We start from the raw sequence: 19,836 nt of genomic DNA, 5'->3' as shown, positions 1-19,836 counted from the left end.
CAGGGAGGTCACATAAACAGGGAGGTCACATAAACAGGGACGTCACATAAACAGGGAGGTCACATAAACAGGGAGATCACATAAACAGGGAGATCACACAAACAGGGAGGCCACATAAACAGGGAGGTCACACAAACAGGGAGGTCACATAAACAGGGAGGTCACATAAACAGGGAGGTCACACAAACAAGGAGGTCACATCACATAAACAGGGAGGTCACATCACATAAACAGGGAGGTCACATCACATAAACAGGGAGGTCACACAAACAGGGAGGTCACATAAACAGGGAGGTGACATAAACAGGGAGGTTACATAACATAAACAGGGAGGTCACATAAACAGGGAGGTCACATAAACAGGGAGGTCACATAAACAGGGAGGTCACATAAACAGGGAGGTCACATAAACAGAATGGTAACCTGGACAAATTCCTGCTGATGCTCATGAGAGGTGGGGTGGATGTGGGGGGTGTATGTAGACGGGATGAATGTGTGAGTGTTAATTGTGTATGTCTGGGGGGGGGCGAGGGGTTAATGTATGAGATTCTAACGTCCCTTTTAACAGATGAAGAAAAAAAATGAAATCGAACAGTTTTATCATGAACACATTTTATTTTTTTCACTTTCAAATAAAAATTTGGACATAAAAAAATACAATGGCAATGTAACATCCGTTCAGCCTCTGTTTTAATCAAGTTCTAAATTTAATTAACAGATATCACTCAATCACAGAATATTTAAAACATCACGATGTCAATATCAGCACATGACGATGTCAACATTAGCACATCAGGGTGTCAACATTAGCACATGACTTGCACCACTTTGTAATGTTGTATTATGATGATGTAACTGTTGCAGTTTAGATGGTGTCTGGTCTTTGGTGGTAAATTATGTGTACAATTGGGGTAAATCGTAGTATTAGTAAGTGTGGTTGCAAGTGGGTTTACTTGTGGTGTAGGGTTTACTTGTGGTGTAGGGTTTACTTGTGGTGTAGGGTTTACTTGTGGTGTAGGGTTTACTTGTGGTGTAGGGTTTACTTGTGGTGTAGGGTTTAGTTGTGGTTTAGGATTCAGGTTTGTGGTCTGATGTGTACATATGGTATATGTCGATGTGGATAATTTTATGATTGTTTTAGTGTGTTTCATTCAATCTGTTCAATCAGAAAGTAAACATTACATCAAGAGAAAAGTGCTGAAAATAACAGCATACACGGTAAATCATGATCTGACAGAAACAGGGTGGTGGCTGCTAGCGCTGTACCGGAACATGTACCGGAACATGTACCAGAACATGTACCAGAACATGTACCAGAACATGTATTAGAACATGTACCAGAACATGTAATAGAACATGTACCAGAACATGTAATAGAACATGTACTAGAACATGTCCCAGGACATGTACAAAAACATGTATCAGAACATGTACCAGAACATGTACCAGAACATGTACTAGAACATGTACTAGAACATGTACCAGAACATGTACCAGAAAATGTACTGAAACATGTACCAGAACAAGTAGCCACAATACGTACCATCACGAGAAACCTTCTAAGCCAAGGTCAGATAAAGCTTTAGATGTTAAATAATGCTAGGGTATTTTAATACTAGGACATGTCCTCTATGTAACCAGGACATGACCAGGACTTGAGATGATCTGGGCAGGACCAAGAGATGACAGTGGCTCACAAGAAAAAACCAGGACAGAACAAAAGGTGTTACATCGACAGGACCAGGACCTGGCCACACAGGACCAGGACATGTCATGACAACACACTGTCCAGCTAAGTCCAGACAACACGCTGTCCAGACAACACACTGTCCAGACAACAGTGTCCAGACAACACACTGTCCAGCTAAGTCCAGACAACACACTGTCCGGACAACACACTGTCTAGACAACAGTGTCCAGACAACACGTTGTCCAGACAACACACTGTCCGGACAACACCGTCTCCATACAACACGCTGTCCAGACAACACGCTGTCCAGACAACACGCTGTCCAGACAACACACTGTCCAGACAACACGCTGTCCAGACAACACACTGTCCAGACAACACGCTGTCCAGACAACACACTGTCCAGACAACACGCTGTCCAGACAACACACTGTCCAGACAACACGCTGTCCAGACAACACACTGTCCAGACAACACACTGTCCAGACAACATAGTGTCCAGACAACAAATTGTCCAGTCAATACAAAAGTATAGGGGAATAGCGGTACAGAACAACAAAGAATCATATAATGGAAAAAAGATGAATGGACATCTTTACAGGCATGAGAAATACGTTTCATTAAAATAACAAAAAATATCAAATAATTACACATTTCTTTTTTCCAATGACAAAACTGTTTATGAGCGTTTGTGTATTTGAAAAGGTTTTAAAACATGTAGAGGAAAGTTTCTTGCATATAAGTTAGTGTGGTGCGTCACTAGACTATTTTTTTCAAGCAGCAAATATAGATGAGCGCTCATCTGATGTAATGCCGTTCTATTGTCTAAATTATACATTGTCTCCCCTGAGTGCTGCATTCGTCTCCCTTATGGCAGGGGAAATAATTCTTGTGCAACAAAAACGCTTTTCATTTTTTAGACGGAGAGACGCAGACAGAGAAAGAAAGAGTAAGTGAGAGACAGAGAGAACGGGGGAGGGAGAGAGAAATATATGAGTTGCCAAAGAAATTTCGCTTTTTGCGTGCCATTTTTTTCTGGTAGAGATAAGTTCTAGAGAAACAATAACGTTAGAAATGGTGAACAATATATGGAGTCAATGACAAGGTATAGTGTCAGTGGCAGTGTATAGTGTCAGTGTATAGTGTCAGTGACAGTGTATAGTGTCAGTGACAGTGTCAATGCTACCAGTAAGCGAGTGCTTTAATGTCAGCGTCGGAGCCAAAGACTTGAGGGGAAACAGGGAGGACACCAGAGGCGCCCCACCCCCTACAACAGCTGGAGGTCAAGGTTACTTGTATCACAGTACTGTATCGAACATCGACATGCCTTTGGTGATGTTTTCATCCTGCAATAGAGAGGATGGTCACTTCAAACACTGACTCCACCCATAGGATGACTCCATCCAAATACTGACTCCACCCTAATGCTGACTCCGACCAAATACTGACTCCACCCTAATGCTGACTCCGACCAAATACTGACTCCCTGTATCAAACACTGACTAGTCACAATAACCAGCTTATCACTTAACCATTTAACCAACCAGCTAACCATCCAACGATATAACCATCCAACCATGTAACCATCTAATGATTTAATGAGATAACCACGTAACCAGCTAACCATGTAACCAGCCAACCAAGTTACCAACTAACGATGTAATCAGCTAATCATACAACCAGTGAACCATGTCAACAGCTAATTATGTAACCAGTTAACCAGCTGATTATGTGAACAGGTAACCAACTAATTAAGTAACCAGCTAACCATGTAACTAGCCAACCATGTAACCAGTTAACCAGCCAACCATGTAACCAGCTAATTAGATAACAAGCCAACCAAGTTACCAGTTAACCAGCTAATCATGTGACTAGTTAACCAACTAACCATGTAACCAGTTAACCAGCTAATTATGTAACCAGTTAACCAGCTAACCATGTAACCAGTTAACCAACTAACCAGCTAACCACGTGACCAGCTAACCAGCTAACCATGTGACCAGTTAACCAGGTAACCATGTGACCAGTTAACAAGCTAACCATGTAACCAATTAACCAGCTAACCATGTGACCAGTTACCCAGCTAACCATGTGACCAGTTAACCAGGTAACCATGTGACCAGTTAACCGGCTAACCATGTAACCAATTAACCAGCTAACCATGTGACCAGTTAACCAGCTAACCATGTGACCAGTTACACAGATAACCATGTAACCAGTTAACCAGCCAACCATGTAACCAGTTAACCAGCTAATCATGTAACCAGCTAACCATGTAACCAGTTAACCAGCCGACCATGTAACCAGTTAACCATGTAACAAGCTAACCATGTAACCAGTTAACCAGCCAACCATGTAACCAGTTAACCAGCTAATCATGTAACCAGCTAACCATGTAACCAGTTAACCAGCCAACCATGTAACCAGTTAACCATGTAACCAGCTAACCATGTAACCAGTTAACCAGCTAATAATGTAACCAGTTAACCAGCTAACCATGTAACCAGCTCACCTTTCGACAAGTGTCCATAAACTCTTCCACTGAGATGACCCCGTCACGGTTGGTATCCATTTTCTGATGGACGAGAGGGTTGGTCAGTTAGAGGGTTGGTAAGTTAGAGGGTTGGTCAGTTAGAGGGTTGGTCAGTTAGAGGGTTGGTCAATGAGAAGGTTGGCCAGTTAGTGGGTTGGTCAGTTAGAGGGTTGGTCAGTCAGAGGGTTGGTCAGTTAGAGGGTTGGTCAGTTAGAGGGTTGGTCAGTTAGAGGGTTGGTCAGATAGAGGGTTGGTCAGTTAGAGGGTTGGTCAGTAAGAAAGTTGGTCAGTTAGAGGGTGGGTCAGTTAGAGGGTTGGTCAGTTAGAGGGTTGGTCAGTAAGAAAGTTGGTCAGTTAGAGGGTTGGTCAGTTAGAGGGTTGGTCAGTTAGAGGGTTGGTCAGTAAGAAAGTTGGTCAGTTAGAGGGTTGGTCAGTTAGAGAGTTGGCCAGTTAGAGGGTTGGTCAGTTAGAGGGTTGGTCAGTTAGAGGGTTGGTCAGTTAGAGGGTTGGCCAGTTAGAGGGTTGGTCAGTTAGAGGGTTGGTCAGTTAGAGGGTTGGTCAGTTAGAGGGTTGGTCAGTTAGAGGGTTGGTCAGTTAGAGGGTTGGTAAGTGAGTGGTTTGGTCAGTTAGAGGGTTGGTCAGTTAGACGGTTGGCCATTGAGAGGGTTGTTCAGTGAGAGCGTTGGTCAGTTAGCGGGTTGGTCAGTTAGAGGGTTGGCCAGTGAGTGGGTTGATCAGTTAGAGGGTTTGTCAGTTAGAGGGTTGGCCAGTGAGTGGGTTGGTCAGTTAGTGGGTTGGTCAGTTAGAGGGTTGGTCAGTTAGAGGGTTGGTTTTGTCGGGGTCTAGTTTGATTGATTATGCAAAAATGTATTAATGTTAAAGCGTGTAATTACTTGATGATTTGTAACCATTTAATGATGTAATGACCTGTGTGTATTGAGCTGTGTGTAATGACCTGTGTGTAATGACCGACTAACCTGGAAGACACGGTCCACGTGCTCACGGGCCGTGGTCTCGTCAATAGACGGCTCCGTGTAGCGGCCCATCATCTCGTAGATTGACGTCACTATGTCCAGCATCTCGTCCTTGGTGATGACGCCATCACCGTTGACGTCATACAGGCTAAACGCCCACTGGAGACGCTCCTGGAATGTTCCTCTTGACAAGACAGACAGGCCCATGACGAACTCCTGGAACAGGCAGATAGACAGACTTATGACACAATCCTACGACAGACAGATAGACAGACAGACAGACAAACAGACAGACAGGCCCATGACGAACTCCTGGAACAGGCAGATAGACAGACTTATGACACAATCCTACGACAGACAGACAGACAGACAGACAGACAGACAGACAAACAGACAGACAGGCCCATGACGAACTCCTGGAACAGGCAGATAGACAGACTTATGACACAATCCTACGACAAAAAGACAGACAGACAGACAGACAGACAAACAGACAGACAGGCCCATGACGAACTCCTGGAACAGGCAGATAGACAGACTTATGACACAATCCTACGACAAAAAGACAGACAGACAGACAGACAGACAGACAGGCAGGCAGACAGACAAGACAGACAGGCCCATGACGAACTCCTGGAACAGGCAGATAGACAGACTTATGACACAATCCTACGACAGACAGACAGACAGACAGACAGACAGACAGACAGACAGACAGACAGACAGACAGACAGACAGACAGACAGACAGACAGACAGACAGACAGACAAACAGACAGACAGGCCCATGACGAACTCCTGGAACAGGCAGATAGACAGACTTATGACACAATCCTACGACAGAAAGACAGACAGACAGACAGACAGACAGAAGTCTCTCATATACAAAATATACAGGCAACCTATAAATAAAACATAGTGAAGAAAGACAGTAATGTCATATGCCAAGTTAGGTATATTGACAGATGTCATATGCCAAGTTGTGTATGTCAGTTAGTGTCGTTAGTTGGTGTCGTGTATGCCACGGTGTCAATGTTTAACACAACTCCCAAAACAATGACGTGTTAAAATTGATTTTACACCATCGATTACCTCAAAACTGATCGATCCATTGTGATCGTGATCGAATGTGTTGAAGACGTAGTGGGCATATGCTGAAGCATCTGTGGGCATAAAGTTATCGTTAGCATATGTGGGCATAAAATTATTGTTAGCATATGTTGTGGTATATGAGCAGCATTTCTTCCAGGCATCTCTTCGGAAGGCAGAGCCCCCCCCCCCCCCACCCGAAAAAAAATCCAGCGCCCTCCCCCCCCCCCCCCCCCGAACGAGATAGAATTTATATAGTAAACATATACTTTTACTAGTGTCCCCCGCCCCCCCCCCCCCCCCGGAGAAAAAAGTGTGGAAGAAACACTGCAGCATATGTGAACACACCGACAAAGGTATCAATGTAAGCATATTATGAGACATGTGGACATAACGTTATCGATATGCCATCAACACGTCATCAATAATCAATCGTTAGCCTGTTACGGACTTGTTCGTATCGATTTCACATAAGGACAAACAAGTGAACTGATCAGACGAGTATCGACCCATCGATTCCCGACCAATGATCCCTCCCTCCCCCCCCCCCCCTCCACACCGCACAAGTGAATAAGCAATCTCGCCCATCAGAGCTGTGATGGTTTATTTATTTAGATTTCATCTCTGCTGTTTTACACAGTTTTACACAGCCGCCATTTTGTTGCTCAAGGCACGGGCTTTTGTACCATTCAAGAACAGCGCTGTATTCATTGCACTAGGCGGCGATAAACTGTTACCCCATTCAAGAAAAGCAATGTTTGCAGTGAACACTATGGGAATAAAGTTGTACCCCATTCAATGGTATCACTGTTCCTTGTGTACACTAAGGGAATAACGTTTTGCACCATTCAATAATACCAATACTTTCAGTGCACACTCGAATAAAATGTTGCCCCGTTCAAGAATATCTATGCTTTTAGGGTACACACGTTTTTGCCCCATTTGAGAATATCAATGCTTTGAGTGCACAGGGCGGGATTGAAACACTTGGGAGACATAAGAGCCGTAAAAATGTTTTATTGTCGGAATGTATAATGTGGGCTCTAGGCGGGAGGGTGGTGGTCATGGGAGGGGCAGGCAGCTTTATACGGCGATATAGCGGAGCTAAACTGTGATATTATAGGGGAGCTAAACTGTGATGTTATAGGGGAGCTAAACTGTGATGTTATGTCATAGGGGAGCTAAACTGTGATGTCATAGCGAGGTTAAACAGTGATATCGTACAGAGCTAAACTGTGATATCATACAGAGCTAAACAGTGATATCATACAGAGCTAAACTGTGATATCATACAGAGCTAAACAGTGATATCATACAGAGCTAAACAGTGAGGTTTAAATTGAGTCACAGTAAAGCTGACACCAACTATTCTCATGTAACGATCTGTTGTGCTTGTCATGCTCGTGGTCATACGCTAGTGCACACGGCTACCCTCCAAGGCTTGAGTTCGGTTCTGCGTCTCGAGCTCTTGCACGACCTTGTTATCTGGCAGTTCTGGTGCCAGTGGTGGGAGTACTGCTGACCACCCCACTCCTGCAGGTGTTGTTTGGAAGTACTGCTGACCACCCCACCCCTGCTGACCACCCCACCCCTGCTGACCACCCCACCCCTGCTGACCACCCCACCCCTGCTGACCACCCCACCCCTGCTGACCACCCCACCCCTGCTGACCACCCCACCCCTGCTGACCACCCCACAACTGCTGACCACCCCACCCCTGCTGACCACCCCACCCCTGCTGACCACCCCACCCCTGCTGACCACCCCACCCCTGCTGACCACCCCACCCCTGCTGACCACCCCACCCCTGCTGACCACCCCACCCCTGCTGACCACCCCACCCCTGCTAACCACCCCACCCCTAATGACCACCCCACCCCTGCTGACCACCCCACCCCTGCTGACCACCCCACCCCTGCTGACCACCCCACCCCTGCTGACCACCCCACCCCACCCTGCTGACCACCCCACCCCTGCTGACCACCCCACCCCTGCTGACCACCCCACCCCTGCTGACCACCCCACCCCTAATGACCACCCCACCCCTAATGACCACCCCACCCCTGCTGACCACCCCACCCCTGCTGACCACCCCACCCCTGCTGACCACCCCACCCCTAATGACCACCCCACCCCTGCTGACCACCCCACCCCTGCTGACCACCCCACCCCTGCTGACCACCCCACCCCTGCTGACCACCCCACCCCTGCTGACCACCCCACCCCTAATGACCACCCCACCCCTGCTAACCACCCCACCCCTAATGACCACCCCACCCCTGCTGACCACCCTACCCCTGCTGATCACCCCACCCCTGCTGACCACCCTACCCCTGCTGATCACCCCACCGCTGCTGACCACCCCACCCCTAATGACCACCCCACCCCTGCTGACCACCCCACCCCTGCTGACCACCCCACCCCTGCTGACCACCCCACCCCTGCTGACCACCCCACCCCTGCTGACCACCCCACCGCTAATGACCACCCCACCCCTGCTAACCACCCCACCCCTAATGACCACCCCACCCCTGCTGACCACCTTACCCCTGCTGATCACCCCACCCCTGCTGACCACCCTACCCCTGCTGATCACCCCACCCCACCCGACCACCCCCACAACTGCTGACCACCCCACCCCTGCTGACCACCCCACCCCTGCTGACCACCCCACCCCTGCTAACCACCCCACCCCTAATGACCACCCCACCCCTGCTGACCACCCCACCCCTGCTGACCACCCCACCCCTAATGACCACCCCACCCCTGCTGACCACCCCACCCCTGCTGACCACCCCACCCCTGCTGACCACCCCACCCCTGCTGACCACCCCACCCCTGCTGACCACCCCACCCCTAATGACCACCCCACCCCTGCTAACCACCCCACCCCTGCTGACCACCCTACCCCTGCTGATCACCCCACCCCTGCTGACCACCCTACCCCTGCTGACCACCCTACCCCTGCTGATCACCCCACCCCTGCTGACCACCCCACCCCTGCTGATCACCCCACCGCTGCTGACCACCCCACCCCACCCGACCACCCCACAACTGCTGACCACCCCACCCCTGCTGACCACCCCACCTCTGCTAACCACCCCACCCCTAATGACCACCCCACCCCTGCTGACCACCCCACCCCTGCTAACCACCCCACCCCTGCTGACCACCCCACCCCTAATGACCACCCCACCCCTGCTGACCACCCCACCCCTGCTGACCACCACACCCCTGCAGGTGTTGTAGCTGATGAGATCCCTTCCTTCATTACTTCTATAGGCCGTCAGAAGGCGTTTTACTATTGGTATACTCTACTGTCACTCAGTACATGTACACACTACACCAATGATACTCAGTACTTGTACACACTACACCAATGGTACTCAGTACTTGTACACACTACAATAATGGTACTCAGTACTTGTACACACTACACCAATGGTACTTACCACCCTGAGGAAAAAACTGAGCGTAAATTTCCTTGAACGTCTCCTCGTTGACTATACCAGTCGGACATTCCTGGGGACAGAAAGTACAATTATTAGAAATGTCCGGCCCGGTTACAATCATTAGAAATGTCCGGTCCGGTTACAATCATTAGAAACGTCCGGTCCGGTTACAATCATCAGAAATGTCCGGTCCGGTTACAGTCATCAGAAATAACCGGTCCGGTTACAATCATCAGAAGTATCCGGTCCGGTTAGCCGTCAGAAATATCCGGCCCGGCTACAATCATTAGAAATGTCCGGTCCGGTTACAGTCATTAGAAATATCCGGTCCGGTTTCAATCATTAGAAATGTCCGGTCCGGTTACAATCATCAAAAATATCCGGTCCGGTTACAATCATCAGAAATATCCGGTCCGGTTACAATCATCAGAAATATCCGGCTCCACTACAATCGTCAGAAATAACCTATTAGCCTAGAGCAGGATTGAAATGTTCAATATCTGCTACCAGGATCACCGGATGGTCACCTAGTGGTCACCGGCTGGTCACCTAGTGGTCAGTTAGGTCAGAAGAAAGGAAAACTTGGAGGCGGCCTTGCTGGTAATTGAACAAGTGATTTGAAAGAGATGAACAGAACAAACATATTGGCATATAGAACACATAGGCACATAGAGCAAACACATAGGCACATAAAAATAAAACAGGTAACTAGCACAAACACAGTAGATTCTACGTCACAGAGACACGTGACTTGTGGGTGGCAGGTAGGTTTTACTGTCGGCTTTTTACACAATCACGTACTCTTCTCACTGTGCCTACAATCATCCAGTGCTCCACATCTACAATCACCTAGTGATCCACATCTACAATCACCTAGTGATCCACATCTACAATCACCTAGTGATCCACATCTACAATCACCTAGTGATCAACATCTACAATCATCCACTACAATCACCCATTCATCCACGTCTACAATCACCTAGTGATCCACATCTACAATCATCCAGTGATCCACATCTACAATCACCCAGTGATCCACATCTACAATCACCCGGTGATCCACATCTACAATCATCCAGTGATCCACATCTACAATCACCCAGTGATCCACATCTACAATCACCCAGTGATCCACATCTACAATCACCCAGTGATCCACATCTACAATCACCCGGTGATCCACATCTACAATCATCCAGTGATCCACATCTACAATCACCCAGTGATCCACATCTACAATCACCCAGTGATCCACATCTACAATCACCCAGTGATCCACATCTACAATCATCCACTACAATCACCCATTCATCCACGTCTACAATCACCTAGTGATCCACATCTACAATCACCCAGTGATCCACATCTACAATCACCCGGTGATCCACATCTACAATCATCCAGTGATCCACATCTACAATCACCCAGTGATCCACATCTACAATCAGCCAGTGATCCACATCTACAATCACCCAGTGATCCACATCTACAATCACCCGGTGATCCACATCTACAATCATCCAGTGATCCACATCTACAATCACCCAGTGATCCACATCTACAATCACCCAGTGATCCACATCTACAATCACCCAGTGATCCACATCTACAATCACCCAGTGATCCACATCTACAATCATCCACTACAATCACCCATTCATCCACGTCTACAATCACCTAGTGATCCACATCTACAATCATCCAGTAGTAATTCACACCTACAGTAATTCCCGAGCCAGCCCGAATTATTGATGGGTTTCTCTCGCTTAACACCATCATCCTCCAATCATTGACAATCTGAAACCCAATCCAAATCGAGGCTGCTCGGGCCGACGAAGCGTGTACTAACACGCCACCTGTGTGTACTTACACGCTGCCCGTCCCTGGGGGGACAGACCCGCGCAATTAAAATATTTTTTTTCTCTACCCGTCCTAGCGTCTCCAGTTTCAATGACGTCACTAACGAACTTACTGGCCGCTTATGTTAGCAGGCGCTCGATACATTTTTAATTTCATCTTTACAAGCAGACGGTGAGCACTTGGTCAGCTTTTGGATTCAGCTCACAGACTTCCGGTCTGACGCACCTGGGTGAGTACAACACGGTGCAGGTGGGAGGGGGGGGGGGGGTGGGGTGGGGGGGAGGGGCCGTTTGGACGCGGGCCTTTTGTCACGGGCCGTTTTGGCAGTGTAACACCGGCAAAAATTAGTTTGTTTTTGAGTTCATTTACAACACACCATGTGTAATGCTGTGTAACACACCATGTGTAATGCTGTGTAACACACCACGTGTAGCGCAGTGTAACACACCACGTGTAAGGCTGTGTAACACACCACGTGTAAGGCTGTGTAACACACCTGTTGTGGCGCTGTGTAACACACCTGTTGTGCGGCCTAACACACCTGGCGTTGTGCCGTGTAGCAGGTGAACCAGCAGAAAGTATCTGCACACAGCCCAGCTACTGCTCACGCCGAGGGCTGGCGGAATACCGGCATTTAACATCGCAGGTAGTGAGCACGTAGGTTCTACACATACTAACATGATCCTAATGTAATCACGCCATAAATCTTTGGCACACGATGTTTGACTCATGAAATCATAAGTTCCTAATGCCCCCTTCTTTCCCCCCCCCCCATCCACCTACGCTCAGTGTGTTTACCCCAGTAATTGCATTATTCCCAGTTTGGGCCAAACCTGGCCAGCTGAACACAAGTCTGGCCAGCCATGAGAACCTGGCCATTTGAAAGCCGTGCCATCCATTGCTGGCCAGCAAGAAATGTTTTCTTCCGGTTCATAATTTTATTTTCTTGTTTCCTCACCCCACCCCCACCTCGTGTTATCGCGTGCTTCTGTGTACAGCCACATGAAATAACGTTACAACAACCTGCAGGGGTGGGGGGGGGGGGGGCGATATGTAGGGGCGATAGGCTCTGAGGGGGCCATTGGGGCGGCGTTCACATGGGGCGGTATTTGTTAGGGCGCCGCAACACAAGGTGATTCCCACCTGTTTCACTTGCTAGTACATATCTGTGTCCAACCTGACTTGTCACATTTTAAAGTCAGAGAACCCATCGAGCTAAAAACGGTGTCACACTCACAGTGACGTCACGTGCAGTGGGAGGTCACCAAGGGTCACGCTGACCGATGGCACTGCCAGATAATGAACGCTGATAATGATCCTCTTTTTTTAAATCCAGAGAATAAGGGATGGGATTAGAGATTATCAGATCATCTTAAGACTTAATGCAGTCACACCCAATCATCTTGAGACTTAATGAAGTCACCACCCAATCATCTTGAGACTTAATGCAGTCACCACCCAATCATCTTGAGACTTAATGCAGTCACCACCCAATCATCTTGAGACTTAATGAAGTCACCACCCAATCATCCTGTGATTGAATGCAGTCACACCCAATCATCCTGTGATTGAATGCAGTCACCACCCAACCAAGTCAAATCTCGTCCCTATGTGACTTACATTCAGCCATGTTTGACTGATGACTTAACCGGACGTTAATGACACAAAACATGTGATGGTTGCCATAGCAACATCTGAACAAGCTGCCCTGGGTGAACTGTCACCATCGATTGGATGTCTCAGATCACGTGGTGCAGGGGTTAGGTAGTGTGACGTCAGGGGGGTTAGGGTTCAGGCAGTTTGTCTGGGTAAGGATTAGTGTAAGGTAGTTTTAGCTGTGTTTTGTGGTATGGTTCAAACAAGGGTGTTGTTTCTCTGGGTTAAGTTTAGCCGAAGATGGACAGACAACATGTTGACCACCTGACGAGACAAGATGTTGACCACCTGGCCAGACAAACATTGACAAGTCTCATCGACTGGCCACCTAGCCTAGAAAATTGACAAGTCTCATCGACTGGCCACCTAGCCTAGAAAATTGACAAGTCTCATCGACTGGCCACCTATCCTTAAACATTGACAAGTCTCATCGCTGGCCACCTAGCATAGAAAATTGACAAGTCTCATCGACTGGCCACCTAGCCTAGAAAATTGACAAGTCTCATCGACTGGCCACCTAGCCTAGAAAATTGACAAGTCTCATCGACTGGCCACCTAGCCTAGAAAATTGACAAGTCTCATCGACTGGCCACCTAGCCTATAAAATTGACAAGTCTCATCGACTGGCCACCTAGCCTAGAAAATTGACAAGTCTCATCGACTGGCCACCTAGCCTAGAAAATTGACAAGTCTCATCGACTGGCCACCTAGCCTAGAAAATTGACAAGTCTCATCGACTGGCCACCTAGCCTAGAAAATTGACAAGTCTCATCGACTGGCCACCTAGCCTATAAAATTGACAAGTCTCATCGACTGGCCACCTAGCCTAGAAAATTGACAAGTCTCATCGACTGGCCACCTAGCCTAGAAAATTGACAAGTCTCATCGACTGGCCACCTAGCCTGCATATTTAAAAAGCTAACAGTTTGAGCACGGTGACAACCTTTTAAAACCAACAATGGAAGCCATCGATTTTTTTTCCAGAGGAGAGATGTCTTTTTGTGGATGCTGGGGCCGGGGGGAGGGGGGGGGGGGGATATCGAGGTGTGAAACTACACAGCTAGTTAGGGGAGGTAGGGGAGTACACAACGTTAGTGGGGGGGGGGGGGAGTACTTACACAGCGTTAGTGGGGGGGGGAGTACTTACACAACGTTAGTGGGGGGGGGGAGTACTTACACCACGTTAGTGGGGGGGAGTACTTACACAACTAGCTAGGGAGGAGGGGAGTAGTTGCGCGGTTAGCTGAGGCAAGTAGTTACATAACTAGGTTTTTTTTTGGGGGGGGGGGGGATGTAGGGAGGTGGCGGTTAGTTAAGTCCCGGCCATCCGTCAGTGGCTGACCTGTGTATGATCTTTGTGTGACTGGTCTGTGTATGATCTTTAAGTGACTGACCTGTGTATGATCTTTAAGTGACTGACCTGTGTATGATCTTTGTGTGACTGACCTGTGTATGATCTTTGTGGTACTGACCTGCTTGAAGCCCCTGTACATGATCTGCAGCTCCTTCCTACTGAACTTGGTCGTCTTACACAAGGTGTCCAGGCCCTCGGGCTTGTAGCGGACCACCTGCATCTCCAGGTCCTCGATGTCATTGTCTGGGGAGAGTAAGGGGAGTCAATTAGCCAGGTGGTTGGTTAGCCAGGTGGTCAGTTAGCCAGGTGGTCAGTTAGCCAGGTGGTTGGTTAGCCAGGTGGTCAGGTGGTTGGTTAGCCAGGTGGTCAGTTAGCCAGGTGGTTGGTTAGCCAGGTGGTTGGTTAGCCAGTTGGTTGGTTAGCCAGTTGGTTGGTTAGCCAGGTGGTCAGGTGGTGGGTTAGCCAGGTGGTCAGTTAGCCAGGTGGTCAGTTAGCCAGGTGGTCAGTTAGCCAGGTGGTTGGTTAGCAAGGTGGTCAGTTAGCCAGGTGGTCAGTTAGCCAGGTAGTCAGTTAGCCAGGTGGTCAGTTAGCCAGGTGGTTGGTTAGCCAGGTGGTCAGTTAGCCAGGTGGTCAGTTAGCCAGGTGGTCAGTTAGCCAGGTGGTCAGTTAGCCAGGTGGTCAGGTGGTGGGTTAGCCAGGTGGTCAGTTAGCCAGGTAGTCAGTTAGCCAGGTGGTCAGTTAGCCAGGTGGTTGGTTAGCCAGGTGGTCAGTTAGCCAGGTGGTCAGTTAGCCAGGTGGTTGGTTAGCCAGGTGGTCAGTTAGCCAGGTGGTCAGTTAGCCAGGTGGTCAGTTAGCCAGGTGGTTGGTTAGCAAGGTGGTCAGTTAACCAGGTGGTCAGTTAGCCAGGTAGTCAGTTAGCCAGGTGGTCAGTTAGCCAGGTGGTTGGTTAGCCAGGTGGTCAGTTAGCCAGGTGGTCAGTTAGCCAGGTGGTCAGTTAGCCAGGTGGTTGGTTAGCCAGGTGGTTTGTTAGCCAGTTAGCCAGTTTGTTGGTTAGCCAGGTGGTCAGTTAGCCAGGTGGTCAGTTAGTCAGGTGGTCAGTTAGTCAGGTGGTCAGTTAGTCAGGTGGTCAGTTAGCCAGGTGGTCAGTTAGTCAGTTAGCCAGTTGGTCAGCTAGCCAAGTGGTCAATTGCTAGGTGGTCAGTTAGCTAGGTGGTCAGTTAGCCAGGTGGTCAGTTAGTCAGGTGGTCAGTTAGTCAGGTGGTCAGTTAGTCAGGTGGTCAGTTAGTCAGGTGGTTGGTTAGTCAGGTAGTCAGTTAGCTAGGTGGTCAGTTAGCTAGGTGGTCAGTTAGCCAGGTGGTCAGTTAGTCAGGTGGTCAGTTAGTCAGGTGGTCAGTTAGTCAGGTGGTCAGTTAGCCAGGTGGTCAGTTAGTCAGGTGGTCAGTTAGCCAGGTGGTCAGTTAGTCAGGTGGTCAGTTAGCCAGGTGGTCGCAGGTAATGGTGATCAGGCTAAGGCCCATGTCATAGTGTGTGATGGTCATGTCGTACTGTAAGCCTTTAATAAAATGTGATCAAAATTCAATATGGCAGGATTCAGATTAACATGATTTAAAATAGAATAAAGTAGTGCCATAATATAACAAGACTGCAATACCATAGGACCTTAATAAATAAGTAGGGCCTCAACAAATACAGTAAACCTTTACACTTTAGAGTGTATGGGATGAGTTAACCTCTTTTCTCGAATTGTGTGCGAGAAGGTCAAGGCCAGTCTACGGTGCCAGGAGTCGAACGGTTCCCCCAGCAGACGAGAGATGATGACGTCGACACTTGCCCCAGTACTGGCAGGTGTTTACACACGTGACCTCCAAGCAACAAGTGATCCATCTCTACACCACCGCTAATGAAGTTTGGGACAATTGGTCTCCAACTTCTTTACAATAGCTTTGCCAAACTACAGGCGGGTTCTTAAAGTGTTCGCTTTAATTAGATTTAATTTATGCAAAGTTAATGAGTTCTTGTCCTAGTTTTCGGACATGTTGACGGATGATGAGAGGCTGGGCCGGTGTCGTCACGCGGACTAATTAATCTAATCACTGCTAATTAGATGACGTTGCCGTTGTGTTTTTGCTGATGTTGTGTCGGTGTGGTGGTGAGAAGTGGGTTTTAGATGGGTGGTCAAAGGGGATGACGTCATATGGGGAGGTGGTTTATGGTGTGACTTCATGACGTCACATTATGAGCTCATTAGACCACATTAAATTAGGTTCGTGCATTAGAAACGTTAGAATTAAATGGCCCCACTTTTTACATCATAATCACGAGTTGTTTTTTTACGTCGACGGGGACATGTCGGCTAAACTTATTGAATCTCCTAATATTAAAGATATGCGCCCCTTAAATATGTGCACAGACATTAAAAAAAGATAAAACCCTCCATGATAACAATCTTTAAATGCGATAAAAATAGGAATATAAGCATACCTTTTCTATTATGATAACATAGTATTCTAACAGTACACATTAAAGCGTTGGTAGCAAAACATATTTCAAAGATTTTTGGATCAACCAACGCTTTATACTTTATTTTCTAAAGTAAAGTGTAATTCGATATATCAGTTTCAAAAACCAATTAGTACGACATTTATTATTTTAATTGCTTTCGTTTTGATTAAGTTGACACCCCACAAGATGAATTGAAAGGTTAATTATCTGGTCGGCTGTCATTATTGTAAACACCATGAACACAGTTCACCAGACATATCAGGAGCGCTACTTCTTATTTAATTACCTCCTCTTGTGATACATTTGAAAAACTTAATATGGTATCTAATGCAATCTAAACTTATATATTTGTGCATTGTCATTTAAAATAATGTATGCGTTGTGTTCAAATGAAATGCCTACATTTGAAATGTGTTCAGATTAAGTTAAAAGATTTGGTCGGTCAGATATTGAAAGCTTTAAGCTCGTATGAAAAGGGGGGGGGGGGGGGCTTGTTAAAGAGTGTTAAGCTTAATTATCTACAGTGATAGGAGACTTTGTGATGTTGTTTTAGGCATTTGGTGACCTGCTATTGCAGGAAACGGGAGGTAAAGTTGATAGGTAATGTGACGTAATGAGGGTGAAGGTCAGGATGGAACACGTGTAGATGGCAGTCAGCCATACAGTACCCTCAGCGTGGGATTCTTGACTGCACTACCGTCACCATTCTCACACCCACCCTCCCCTCATCACCCCATCCCCTCCCCTCACCTCCCCTCCGCCCACCAGATCTCTCCACCTTCAGATTTTGGCGCGTGTTTTTGTTTGTGTGCTCGTCTACAATTTGTTTACTCAATTATTTACCACCAGAAATGATCAGCTCAAATATTTACCACCACAGATTAGAAACTACTTGGTTTATCATCGAAAATCTCTCAGTTCACAGTGGGTGCTATAGAAGAATTTTACAGTGGGTGCTATAGAAGAATTTTACAGTGGGTGCTATAGAACAATTTTACAGTGGGTGCTATAGAACAATTTTACAGTGGGTGCTATAGAACAATTTTACAGTGGGTGCTATAGAACAATTTTACAGTGGGTGCTATAGAACAATTTTACAGTGGGTGCTATAGAACAATTTTACAGTGGGTTCTATAGAAGAATTTTACTGAACATGCTCATAGTGGGCGCTAAAGAACATGCCCACAGTGGGTGCTAAAGAACATGCTCACAGTGGGCGCTAAAGAACATGCCCATAGTGGGCGCTAAAGAACATGCCCATAGTGGGCGCTAAAGAACAAGCCCACAGTGGGCGCTAAAGAACATGCCCATAGTGGGCGCTAAAGAACATGCCCACAGTGGGCGCTAAAGAACATGCCCATAGTGGGCGCTAAAGAACATGCCCATAGTGGGCGCTAAAGAACATGCCCACAGTGGGCGCTAAAGAACATGCCCATAGTGGGCGCTAAAGAACATGCCCACAGTGGGTGCTAAAGAACATGCCCATAGGGGGTGCTATAAAAACCGTTCTGTCACGCAGCCTGCTATAGAAACAATGGACACGATGCAACCATTAGAGTCAGCTGTTAGAGTCAGCTGTTAGAGTCAGCTGTTAGAGTCAGCTGTTAGAGTCAGCTGTTAGAGTCAGCTGTTAGAGTCAGCTGTTAGAGTCAGCTGTTAGAGTCAGCTGTTAGAGTCAGCTGTTAGAGTCAGCTGTTAGAGTCAGCTGTTAGAGTCAGCTGTTAGAGTCAGCTGTTAGAGTCAGCTGTTAGAGTCAGCTAATAGGTCAGAGTTGGAATTGTTACATTTATTTCAGGGGTCAAAGTCAGACATTCAAGTATACATGTGGCCATGTCACCAGACAGACATTCACGTGTAAGTGATAGATTTGTGTCACAGTTGTGCTAAAATTTTAGAAGAACATTGTGAATTTTATTCCGACATCACATATGGTCATCATGTGACCATATGTGACCCCCCCCCCCCCACACACACAACCTCAACCCCCCACTTTGTGACCCTCTATGTGTAACCTTCTTAAACAGGTGAGTAGTGTTGTGGTGACGTCATACCTAGGGAAAATTTGAAATCCATTCTTCAGTCGATGATAGCACAGGATGGTTTATACAATTACCAACTGTTCCATGACAGTGCAGTTTAAAGCAGTGAGTAGATCATTGTGGCACACGTCGAAACATAGTTCACTCGATTCTGTTTGCAATTGGATAAGATAAAACACACACTTTTAACATGAGTTTACCACAGTTTAGCACGGGTTGTGGGTTAACCACGGGTTAGCACGGGTTTAATGCACGTTTAACACAAGCATACTACACGGATATTGACTGTGAAAAAAAACGAATCCAGGGTTATTAACCTTTTGCTGAACACTGATAATCCAGAATTAATCTCATCTTAATCCAGATAAATCACTGCGAGGGACAACCAAAAGGTCATGTTATCTACCTATAGCTAGGACCATCAAAAGGTCATGTTATCTACCTATAGCTAGGGCCACAAAAGGTCATGTTACCTACCTATAGCTAGGGCCATAAAAGGTCATGTTATAGCTAGGATCACAAAAGGTCATGTTACCTACCTATAGCTAGGACCATCAAAAGGTCATGTTATAGCTAGGACCACCAAAAGATCATGTTATAGCTAGGACCACAAAAAGGTCATGTCATAGCTAGGACCACAAAAAGGTCATGTTATAGCTAGGACCATCAAAAGGTCATGTTATAG

At 47.1% G+C, this 19,836-nt stretch overlaps 1 protein-coding gene across 12 annotated transcripts in view; it reads right to left on the bottom strand.

Moving 5' to 3' along the window:
- Positions 1 to 594: 594 nt before the first annotated feature.
- Positions 595 to 19,836, bottom strand: part of LOC131938783 (Kv channel-interacting protein 4) — a 197,698-nt gene continuing 178,456 nt past the window's right edge. For 11 of the 12 annotated variants that reach the window (XM_059296962.1, XM_059296961.1, XM_059296965.1 and 8 more), the window contains 6 exons: positions 14,729 to 14,853; positions 9,738 to 9,807; positions 6,289 to 6,359; positions 5,201 to 5,413; positions 4,203 to 4,265; positions 595 to 3,036 (listed from right to left, as the gene is read on the bottom strand). In XM_059296962.1, coding sequence (XP_059152945.1) covers positions 2,989 to 3,036; positions 4,203 to 4,265; positions 5,201 to 5,413; positions 6,289 to 6,359; positions 9,738 to 9,807; positions 14,729 to 14,853 — 590 coding nt within the window. In that variant the 3' untranslated portion in view covers positions 595 to 2,988. Of the gene's footprint in view, positions 3,037 to 4,202; positions 4,266 to 5,200; positions 5,414 to 6,288; positions 6,360 to 9,737; positions 9,808 to 14,728; positions 14,854 to 19,163; positions 19,303 to 19,836 lie in introns of all 12 variants that reach the window. The other variant, XM_059296971.1, reaches the window with a different exon arrangement.

The sequence above is a fragment of the Physella acuta genome, unplaced genomic scaffold (assembly GCF_028476545.2).
Source record: "Physella acuta isolate Inbredline_101_S28 unplaced genomic scaffold, ASM2847654v3 ptg000257l, whole genome shotgun sequence".
Lineage (NCBI taxonomy): Eukaryota > Metazoa > Mollusca > Gastropoda > Physidae > Physella > Physella acuta.
The sequence above is the reverse complement of the archived record's forward strand: the minus strand, read 5'-3'. Positions and strand labels throughout refer to the sequence as shown.